The sequence below is a fragment of the Belonocnema kinseyi genome, chromosome 1 (assembly GCF_010883055.1).
Source record: "Belonocnema kinseyi isolate 2016_QV_RU_SX_M_011 chromosome 1, B_treatae_v1, whole genome shotgun sequence".
NCBI classification, from domain to species: Eukaryota; Metazoa; Arthropoda; class Insecta; order Hymenoptera; family Cynipidae; genus Belonocnema; species Belonocnema kinseyi.
In genome coordinates, this window is record NC_046657.1 from 99,957,946 (window position 1) to 99,970,259 (window position 12,314).

Genomic DNA, 12,314 nt, shown 5'->3' on the forward strand with positions numbered 1-12,314 from the left:
GAATACATGTTTAAGAGTGTCAAATCTCTCGAAAATACAGTTGGTGGGTAGTGGTGTTTCCTATATTTGTAGGGGGTGGGGGTAGCTGGGGGGTGGAGGGTAGTCCGTTTAGCGTGCAATCGACTCGGGATACTTATAAGATACTACCATGTTTTTTTCAGATTTTTTGGTCCAAAAATAAATTAGGCCAAAAACCGGCCTTACCGACCCTCCCCCTTTCAGCAACGGTAGCTGCAAAACATTCGAGTCACATGTTTCAGAAAATTCACTTACAGTTTAGGAATTTTTAGTAACTGTAACTAAAAATTTCAAGAGGTTCAATAATTGTTTTCGGTTTATTAATTTTTATATATAAAACATGTAGTCTATATTTGTCCTTAGAATATAAATAAATAGCAAGAAAATATAAGTAAAGTTAATACAAACAACTTCTTACGTACCTATATGTTTTAATAGCACGTACACTTATTCTATCAAATCTATAATCCAAGCCCATCTTTTATGATTACATTTTTTCTACATTTGTTTCATTCAGTATATTATAAAGGTTTACCTAAAAATTTCACTCGTATATTGGGAATGGTTAAACTGTGATACGCCACCTGGTGACAAAAATTCTAACTAGAAAGAATGGGTGCGATTTTAAAGATGCATTTTAATTTGTGCACAAAAGTGTTTTAACCATTTTTTCTTAGTTTTAAAGTATTTATTGAATACTAAAAATAAGTCCTTATAGGAAACAAAGGGTTTTAGATGCAATTTATTGAGAGAAATATTTTTCTAAAAAAAACAAACAATTATTGTACTATATATTGTGATTTTCAACAGATTCTAAACTTCAATGGACTTATATTAAAGCAAAAATGAACTCAAAGTAAATTTTTATTAATTTATACATGAAAAAGTTACTATTTAAAAATCTGATCTAAAAGTTAGATTAGAATTCGTATTTCAATTCCAATCGTCTATTATTCGTATTTATTGCATAATATGAATAAAATTTGTCACTACATATATTAACAAAAAATTTATTTAAGCTTACAATGAATTTGAACTTTCATGTAATAGAAAAATACATGTTTAAAAAAACATTTTTGACAAAAATATGTTTTTTTACTGTATACGATCGAAATTCTATCTAAAACGATTTGTTCTCAATGAAGGTTTGTTTTTAGCACACAATCATTGATTTAAACTTAAAAAAACAATCGTACACAAACTTTTATGTAAAAATTAAAATACATCTTCAAAACTGAACCTACTCTTTCTAGTTTCAGTTTTCGGCATCAGGTGGCGAAATGATCAACCACCATTCTCAATTTGTCTTACTATAATTTTTATTTTTAAGACAAATCTATACTGCAAATTTATATTAAAATTAGTCGAACATACAATAGTGTCTCTATGCATTGCATGTTTTGAGAAATTTACTCATAAAATATATACAAAATGTTATTTTATTTTGTAGACGTAATATTCGAATGTAATTTTTTTGTAAAAAATCTGCCCGCTTTGTGGGCACAATCTCATCGCGCGCTACGCGAGCGGCTCGCTTCGGTTGCAAGTTTGAGCGCGCCTAGGGCGCGCGACGGTCGAATCTCGCGCTTCGCGGTCGGATATTTATTCTTTGCATTTGAAATGCTTGAAAAAAACTTTATCAAAAAGATCTCTTTTAGATGGCAGTATATATATGCGTCTTCATATTCTTAATTGTCTACTTAATTAAGTATAGTCAAAGATTAAGTTTCTCAAAGCTATGTATTCTTTGAGGTACACATTCTCATCGTGACACTCGCGCTGTGCGCTCGATTTCCGACAGACATTTGTAAACAGGTTTTGTTAGTTTTTTTTCTCGTAACTTTCGTCGTTTTTTCACAAATTTTTTTTTATTTTACTTTTTTCAACGTTATTTTTCACGAATAAAACAAAATTACGCGTCCTATCAAGAAGTGATTCTTAACGAAATTGTAGATCTTTTTTGGGATAACCATTTTTGTTAATTCATCTTTTTTTGTATCCTACATAGTTTGTCCACAAAATGGAATTTTTTATTTTTCACTATTTTTTGTGCAATAAAAATTTGAATTTTCGATTTTTAAAGAAAATCCAAAAATTGGCTTTGATAATCTTGTAGGGATTTCAAAAAGAAATGCTTTTCTTTTCTTGACTTTTTTTCATATCGTGCGTTTTTCGGCTTCAATTTTGATTTTCGTTTGATTAAAAATTTTTTGGAAACGCTATAACTCTGAGAATTTTCTTTTCGTCGAAAAAAGTCATAAGGATAAATTGTTTTTTCTTTTCAATACTATAAATATCCGTAAATAGAATTTTCAAATTTAGAAAAAAGTCGTCTCAAAAATTTTCAAAATCCGCTAACTTTTTGAATTTGTATCAAAAATGGCTGGTTAACGAACTCGTCCTTTCTTTTAGGACCTAGAAGAAGTGTGCAAAAGATGGGTTTGATTCGTTCATTTTTTCGAGAGTTATCGTGTTTACGGACGGACGGACGGACGGACGGACGGACAGACAGACGCCATCATGAAAACCTGATTTTCGGATTCAGGGGGTCTCGGAACGTGGAGATCCGTTGAAAAAGTGTGATGTCAAATTTCCGACAATTATAATACTTTCTCAATCATAAATGATGAGAAAGTAAAAAATGGAATTTTCAACTGAAATATGAATATTGTACAAAAAACAATTTTTTAACAAAGTGATTAAACCAAAATTTAAAAAAACAGTTGAATCCCAAACAGAAAGAAAATTAACGTTCAAGCAAACAGTAGAATTTTTCCAAAAAAGATCAAATGTCTACTAAAACAGATGAATTTTTAAATCAAGAATTAAAATATAAAAAAATTGGATTTTCAACCGACAAAGATTTTATTTTGACATTTCAACATCCAAATATAAGTTTGGAACAAGAAGTAAACTTTCTACGAACATTATATTTGAATTTTTTACTCAAGAAGACGATGTTTCAACAAAACAGTTGAATTTTTATACAAAGTTTCATTTTTATCCAAGAAAGATGCCGTTTCTACTAAAATAGATGAATTTTTAAATGAACAAGACTAATTATCAAAAAAATAGTTAAATTTTCATCCAAAAACAATTTCAATTTTACTTTTCAGCATAAAAATATTAGTTTCTAATGAGAAAGAAGTTTTCTATGGCAATAGTTGCATTTTCTATCGAAAAATATGAATCGAAGAAAGATGCAATTTCTCGTAAAATAGATGCATTTTTAAAATAAAAAGACAATTTTCAAAAAATAGTTGAATTTACAACCAAAAAAGATTTTAGTTTGACATTTTAGCATCAAAATATGAGTTAAAAAAAAAAGTTTATTTTCAACGAAACTAGTTGATTTTTAAACCCAAACAGTCGTATTTTTAACACAAAAATTTAATTTTCAACTACAAAGGATATCTTTTCAACAAAATGGTTAAATTTTCAAACAAATCATAAAATTTATAACTAAAAAGGTAATCTTGTGGAGGAAGCAACTGCAAACAAAATAAATATAAATATAAGGCAAACAAATTTCTAACAAGAATTTTATATTCTCTTATTTTCCACTGACCAATTTTTCATTTTCTCTGACCATATTAATATTCAAAGAAAAGAATCTTTAACCTATGCAACTTTTAACCTACAATCTTTTATGAACGAAGTAAATCAATTTCAAATTAAAATTGAAAAAATTTCAAATTTATTCTGCTTAGCAGTTTAAAGTTGTAGAAATTCTCTGACTTTTACCAGATTTCTGTTCTCTTGATCTCTGCGCACTTCTTTTGGTTAAGTATACTTATAATTTGAGTAACCGTTTACGGAATTTTACGAAACTATTTGTAATTTTCAGAAATCACTTTTGAAGTTAAATACAAATTTAATTAAGTAAATTTCCTATAAAAGTTACTGAATTTCGTTTTCAGCAACCTATTTTTGTAAATTTTAGTTACTTTAGTATCTTCAATGTGTCGGAATTTTCCGAAAATTTCTGACAGTGAATGTCTGCTAGACCGCTACCTCCCTAATTGCCCGCGAAATCTCCTTAAATACCCGGGCAACCATCTCGAATGTACGTCAGACATCCACAAATGTCTGCTAACTCCTTAACTGCTCACTACCTCCTTAAATGCCCGCCTGACCCACCTAAATTCGTTAGTATTGTAATTTTTGAAGATTAAAAATATAAGAAGAGATTGATTTTTACCGGTTTCAGGAACTGGTAATCCATTTAATTTAAGCATTCGGAGATGTCGAGCGCCTCGCTTGTGAGTTTCCAGTTGATCCTCGCGATTTGTAGAAACACCACACATCTCGCAATGTAAAGTTAGTGGATAAACGGGTTGTGCAGGTTGTACAGGTTGTGCATAATGAACTATGGGAGAAGCCACGGGCACAGGCACAGGCACAGGCATAGGCATAGGCACAGGCACAGGTGTAGGTTCTGGAACAACAGAAACTACAGGCTCAACTTTCACCGTTACTGCTTTTTGAAAACCCACTCCGACTCCGAAGCGGCCAGTTGGGTCTTTTGGTTCTTTAAATGCCTGGCTCGCTGCTTTTTTCTTAGCACTGAAAATAGAAGAACAAAGAGAATAAATTAAAAGCGGTAGGTACAGTTAGACAAATAGATTGTCAATTAAATTGTTTTTCGACTTAAAAGTATTTAAATTTAACGGTTCTTGAAAAGTAATTTAAACTAGTAGCCACTTTTTTGTCGGAAAATTGTTTCAGTTATGGGCCATCCATAAACTAGGTTACCAATTTTAAGCTTTTTTACCCTCTCCCCTCCCCCCGTCACACAAAAGTAACGTAGCTGTTGGCTAAATATGGATTTTACCTTTCTAGGTTCTATAGGGCTGTTTCGAGATTTTAGATGAAATAATTTTTCTAGTACATCATTTTAATCTGAATCGAAGGTGCGTTATAATTTCTTTCTTATTTTGTATCGTTCAGCAGAAAAAAATTATTAAAAATTGAAGGCGGCAAAACACTTATTCAAATTGGTGTCACGTGACTCAGAGGTTCTTATATTATCTATCAACGTGACGATGTGAAACTCATGATAAAGAGGTTAGTCCACGGTCTGCTGTCAATCATGACTATGTTGATTTGATAGAATTATTTGTTAAGGTTATTTTTGCAATTTTCAATATTTTTTTAAATTGTAAAATATTTTTTGTTTATTTACTAGCGAAAAATAATATACGATAGTTTTATAACATTTGAATGAAAATTGAACGTTATATGCCAATTTGAAACTATTAATATATTATCTACAAGGCGTCCAGCGGTCTAAACCTATTATCTGCATTGTTTTACCGCTGATTTTTTATTATTTTTTTGAGCTCGCATTTTTCTGCGTGCGTTTTCAAGCTGCGGGTAAGTTTTATATCGCAACATTTTTGGAATCGCAACGCAAACATAGATGTCCTTGCAAAAATTAAAAATAGTTTATTGCAAAAATTTGCTGCGTGTTAGTAATTGACACGCGTCGCTCACCTTCGTCTTCACAGCGATCTGTGGACGACAACATCGAAGAAGACGTGAAAGTAGCCACAAAAAACTTTCGACACACATACATATACCAAAACGCGATTTTCGAAAATTCATTAAAAAAACTAAAAGGAAATTTGCCGTTTCGCTTGCCGGATATTAACTGCATATAAAAAATGTTCCAGAAAATACAAAAAAAAATCAATTTCGAAAAAAATGTCAGTTAACAGGTTTAGAGCGCGGAATCTTCAATTATATGGCGTTCATTTCACGAGCACTTTGGTTCTCATTAGCAAATGTATTTCCGTCCTCATAGAGGAAGCATTAGTGATTTTTTACATCTTAGATAAACTAATGTTTTTATTTTGGTCGATTTAAAAATAAAAATGTACAAAAAATACAAAATTACAAAATACACCAAACTCTCGCTTTCAGTCAAGTGTCGAGGGTTGCCTTCAAATGGCCTTGGACTGATGTCGAGGGGGGGGGGGGAGTAAACAGTGAGGGCAGCTCGACTCGTTTCCAATTGGAATATATATCTATATATATAATGTCGCAACCGCTCTCGCCCTGCTCCCCTGAGAAACTGTGGAAGCAAGCAGTTTTAGGAAGGCTGAAAACGGGGTGACTGAAAGCGAGAGTTTGGTGTAATATAAATAATTTTTAAAATACAAGGAAGAATCAGACAAAAAACAAATTTTGTATTTGAAATGGTAATTTTTTGAGCTGGAAAAGGGAAGTTCCATTGCACCCTATCCCCTTAATAGCTTTATAAATTTTTTACAAAAATTGTCAGAATTATTTTACTTCAAAATTTATGATAAAAATAGTCTTTGCTATTCATGCATCAATTTTGAATTATGTCGATTAAAATTTTTTTTCTGTTTGAAACAGATGTTTCAGTTATTATAAATGAACAAAACTTCCATACTCTTCAATAAAATGCATTAATATTATGCATCAATCGATTTGACTTTAATCAAGAAATCTTTTCCGTTCTGGCATCAAGTTTGAATTATGTTAGTGAAAGAGGTTTTACTATAAAACCCGTTTTTTCTAATATTAGGCAGTATCATCTCTTCCTTACTTTTTAATAAAATTTATCAATATTAGAGGTCAATCGATTTACCCTTAATAGTTTAATCAAGGAATCTTTTCTTTTCTGGCATCAATTTTGAATGATGCTAATAAAAAAAGTTTTGTTCAATCTTTTTTTTTCTCGTAACTTTCGTCGGTTTTCCACACGTTTTTATTTTTTATTTTCAATGTCTTAACGAAATTTTAGATTTTTTTTGGGCTAACAATTTTTGTCGATTTATCTTTTTTCGTATCCTACATAGTTTGACCACAAAATGGAATTTTGGATTTTTCATTATTTTTTGTGCAATCCAAATTTGAATTTTCGATTTTTTAAGAAAAGCCAAAATTTTGTTATGATAATCTTATAGAGCTTTCAAAAAGCAATGTTTTTCTTCCCTTTACTCTTAGAATTTTCTTTTTATAGAAAAAAGACTTAAGGATAAATTGTTTGTCCTTTTTTATACTATAAATATCCGTACATAGAATTTTCAAAATCAGAAGAAAAGTGATCTCAAAAATTTTCATAATGAGCTCACTTTTTGAATATTTATCAAAAATGGCTGGTTAATGAACTCGTCTTTTCTTTTAGGACCTAAAAAATGTGTGCCAAAGATGGATTTGAACCGTTCATTTTTTCGAGAGTTATCGTGTTTACGGAAGGGCGGACAAACAGACGCCATCGTAAAAACTTGATTTTCAAATTTAGGGGTTCTTAGAACGAGGAGATCTGTTGAAAAACTGTGGTGTCAAATTTCGGACAATTCTAATACTTTCTCAATCATAAATGATGAGGATGTAAAAAAGACGAGTTTTGAATAAAATACAATTTTCAATCAAAAAGTTTAATTTTCAATCAAATAGTTTAATTTTCTACCAAATCATTGCATTTTTAACGATAATTAAGAATTCTTAATAAAAATATTAATTTTGTTTTCAAAGTCGTTCAATTTTAACTCAAATAATCGACTCTTCAACAAAAAAGGTAAATTCTCAACGAATCATGTAACAGTTGATATTTCAAACAATACAATTGCATTTTTAACCGAAAAGGATAGATTTTCGACCAAAAAAATTAAATTTATATCACGATGGACAAAAAGAAGAAATCTTCAACTAAAAGAATGAATGTTTAACAAAGTATTTGAATTTTGAATAAAAAATATGACTTTTTAACAAATATTAAAATTTTCAACCTCAGAAATATATTTCAATTTTCTTACTGGGTATAAGTTCTAAATGTATAAGTTCTCATTGTAAATATATATCAATTAATTAGTTTAATGCTTTTATTTCAAACACAAAAATACACAAAAATTGTCGACAAAAAAATAAATGCATTTTTTTTTGTTTTGAAAAAAAATGATATATAGAGGTGTCGCAAGCCCCATGAAGTTTAACACGTATTTCCCGTAAGAAAAAAGACGTTTTTGTCAATCTTATTCAAAATTATCAATATTATTTCAATCGACATAAAACTCAACATTTCTCTTCACAATTAGCCATAGAATACGAATAAAATATCACTTTTTAAATATCAACACGATAAGTCTGTTTTATAGGGTCCCAAAAATCCTCATAAGTGGAAAAATATGTTTTGCGAGTATTCGGCGCTAATTATGACGTTTTTTGGGGGTTTTTAAATGCAAATTGTTTCAGGAACATTAAAGACCATTTCGTAATGATAATTAGATATTCACATAAATTGTTTAAACCATTTATTATTGTTTTTAGCAATTTTCTCATAGAGTGGAGTTAGAAAGACGCGGTTTTTTTTATTTAGTTCATTAATGTTATCAAGAGTGATTGTTAAAACTATTTATTATTATTTTTAATAATATTCTCTTAGAAAAAGGCTACAAAATTGTAGTTTAATAGAAAATTCACTTTTAGTCAAATTTGCAATTAAGATAAGTTAAGTCAATAATTAGAGTCAAGAAAATTAATTTGTTAAATAATTTATTATTATTAATAATATTATATTTGAATAATGCTAGAAAGATGCCATTTTTTATGAAATTTCTGGCTTTCTATCCAATTTTCAATAGGAGTGAAGTTATAATGAATTCAAGTTAACAAAAATAATTGTTTAAACAATATATTATCATTATTAATAATATTCTCTGTGCTTAATTGGTAGAATGTTGCGGTTTTTTCGGAAATTTTCAAATGTTTGTCTATTTTTCATTAGGCGTGACTTAATAATTAATTAGATTTAGTAAAAATAATTGTTTAAGCAAATTATTATTCTTTATGACTATCTTCATCTATAACAATGTCTGATAGTGGCGGTTTTTTGGGAAAATTTATCTTTCTGTCCTTTATCAATTAGTGACATAATAATTAATGAAAGGTAACAAAAAAGTTGTTTAAGCAATTCAATATTGTTTATGCCCATTTTTTCTTAGATAAGTGATAAAAAGTCGTGGTATTTCTAAAAAAATCTTCAACTTTGATTCGCCTGTTTGATTATTAAGAATTAATAAATAAACATCAGAGAAAACTACATTTTCAATTATCTCTTTCTTTTTTGTGGAATAGAGCGAAAACAATTCACTTAAAACAACAATACTATTTGAAAAATCATTTTTGTTGTAATTGACTTATTATTTCTTTATAAATAAAAAGGCGATGCAAACTTAAAGATTTTAGAAAAAACCGCCACTTTCTAGCAATTATCTAAGAAAAGATAGTTAAAAACAATATTAAATTGTTCAAACAATTATTTTTGTTAACTTGAATGCATTATTAAGTCACTTTAATTGAAAATTGGACAAAAAGCCAGAAATTTCAGAAAGAACAGCATATTTCCAGCATTGTTCAAATATAATAATAATAATAATCCGGGGTTCGATCCCTGAGCCGATACCTCTAGAAATTTTTCAATGTACCTTTACCGAGGTTCTGGTGGTTCGAAACCCACCTTAAGCTATAGGTCTCCCCATCGTACACTTGACTGCAAACCAGTCCGTCAATGATGGGGTAAAACCAGGCTTTGTCCAATATGTCTGGGCAGACTGCTCTCATCAGATCACTTGATTGCATTATAAAAATGCGTCCGTGACTGATGATATATACCGGGAGAGCCCCGTGCAAAATGATCAAATAAAAAATCCAACTCTAACCAAAAATGCCTTCGACATATTGGGCAGTATAAGCCTGTGACAACATTTCGCCACAGAAATGTTCCGCGTTGATGTCGCGGTAGGGCTTGAGCTCTCCTCTCATGACTTTGACGGCAATGTTGGCGGTAGCATTGCTACTGACAGGGTTTCCCATGCCAAATAGGCTGATAACGAAGAGAAGAGGGACTAAGTAGAACATCAAAACCCATCAATGAAAAATGGAGAATATACTGAAGATTTCGAAACGCTTATCGCTTCCCGAGGATCGTCGGGACGCCCTTGGAGCCACATCTGGGGGCCACAACATGCGGGACGGTGGCGATGGTGAGCTGCGAGATGGTCAGGCAGATCTCACTAATCAAACAGCTGGTCAGCAAGAACATCTGCGACAAACGGTAAGCAGTGGAACATCAACTGTGCCTGTTGAGGATGCTTTGGCTAGCGGTAGCTATTTGCAGCCAACCACCTCGACAGAAATACCGTGGGAGAGCATCAATTGGGATACCACAATGAAAGAGGAATTGGTGCGTCTCTATTACGAAAGTACGAAGTGTGAAACAAAAATGGAAAAAGGATACAATTTAAGAACAAAATTTGCTGCAAAGTATCCTAATATATAAAAAGTCGCACTAAGAGATCTTATCGATAAGGCGAAGGACATCAGGACTAATCTACATGTTACAGAAGAACGAGTAATGGAGACTAAACAACAGGTTGATTTGGCGTGGAAAAACAATGGCAATGAACATCAGTTAGAGAAAGCCTCCAGAGGTGGATGACCTTATACAACCAGAGGCAGAAGCAGAGGTTCAGCAACCAAAAAAGCGACGAAAATGAGGAGAGAACATCATAGACTCTTCTTACTTAAATACCCAGAGCTAGCCACAAAAATAAATGAGCAGAATCTGGCAGATCAAAAACGCTCAATATCTGTAAACAGACTGCTTTCGGCTGTTGAAATAGCTGCCATCAAAATGGAAGTGGAACAGCAGCTTCCTATTCATGAGCTCGCCTTGGAAGATGTCGATAACGAAGACTTGATTGATGCTGAAGACATAGGTCCTAGGGATAATGAACATCATGCATCGGATCCATTAGAACCACATCCGGATATTGCTAATGATGATGTGGATAGGGAAATCTCAGAAAAAGTATAACACAAGGCATTCTCTGCCCAAAATAAACATCACAAATGATCTGCATGCACTAATAGCACATCTCGACAGAAAGGTTTTACCTACGTGTTTGAACGTAGCACAAACTGCGTTAGAGGTGCAAACTCTTGTATACTGTGCAGCTGTGGCAACCGTTAAAACGTTGGGCCGGAAAACTAGGCCTGCAAATGCAGTTTTTGTCCCAGCAAGGGATCGAGATCCACCATGGAAGATCAGGTTGGATATGGATGTCAGCAAAGTAAGATGCAAATTGGGTCGATTAACTCAAGAGAGAATATACGCACAGACATAATGATGTAGCGGGCATTATACATCAACAACTTGCCCTAAACCTAGGACTCTTAGAAGAATGGATGCCCTTCTATAGATACATTCCAATGCCCGTTTTAGAAAGCGAAGATTACATCTTATATTGATATTATATTGGATATTACTATCCAAACGGATCATTAAATCTGAGCCAATCGACCTGACATCGTGATGCGTGAAAAAAAGTTGGAAGAGTCTACATCATCGACATTGCTTGTCCGTTTAACCGTAATTTGCAGTCAACCAATACAACCAAGATCCGCAAGTATAGCGAGTTAAGGCATGAAGTAAATACCACATAGAGGAATGTGAATAATGCATCTATTTATCCCATTGTGATTTCGGCTACCGGCAATGTGCACGCAAGATGCACTAAACATCTTGAGCATTTAGGAGTCAATAGGGTATTGGCAGCAGCTCAGAAGACGATTTTACTAAACACCTGTCGCATTGTAAGAAACTTTCTTGATCCCCAGGAAGCGAGCGACCAAAAACCCGTGGAATGGCAGGTGGTAGCTCTAAGAAAGCATCCAGAGGTGACTGTTGTCACCTCCAACGCTCGTGGCCGCTCGTAATTGTATACCTACAACATCATCGCAAGGAGGTTTCAAACATCGTATTAAATTATTTGAATTAACTTATAACATTCTAATCTCATAAGTCACTTGACTTAGTCCGTGGCTATGATGTATATCCGGGTTTACCCGAGTAAAAGTTTAATAAAAACACATAAATAATAATAAATTGTTTAAACAAATAATTTACTTGACACCAATTAATTACGTAACTTATCTTAATTGAAAATTTGAGTAAAAGTGAATTTTTGTTTAATCTGCCATTTTGTAGCATTTTTCTGAAAAAATATTATTAAAAATAATAATAAATAGTTTAAACAATCACTCTTATTAACATTGATGAACTATCACTTCCCTCTAATTTAAAATTGAACAACAAATGGAAAACAAAAAAACGCGTCTTTCTAACGCCATTCTATCAGAAAATGGCTAAAAACAATAATAAATTGTTTAAACAATTTATGTGGACATCTACTTATCAGTATGAAATGGTCTTTTATGTTCCACAAACAATTTGCATTAAAAAAAAAACGTCATAATTAGCG

General features: G+C 31.9%; 1 protein-coding gene across 1 annotated transcript in view; it reads right to left on the reverse strand.

The window, feature by feature from the left end:
- Positions 1 to 12,314, reverse strand: part of LOC117174358 (zinc finger protein 385B-like) — a 30,476-nt gene that overhangs the window by 3,004 nt on the left and 15,158 nt on the right. Inside the window, exon 6 of the mRNA XM_033363422.1 lies at positions 4,220 to 4,584. Within this exon, the coding sequence (XP_033219313.1) occupies positions 4,220 to 4,584 (365 nt within the window). The remainder of the gene's footprint in view (positions 1 to 4,219; positions 4,585 to 12,314) is intronic.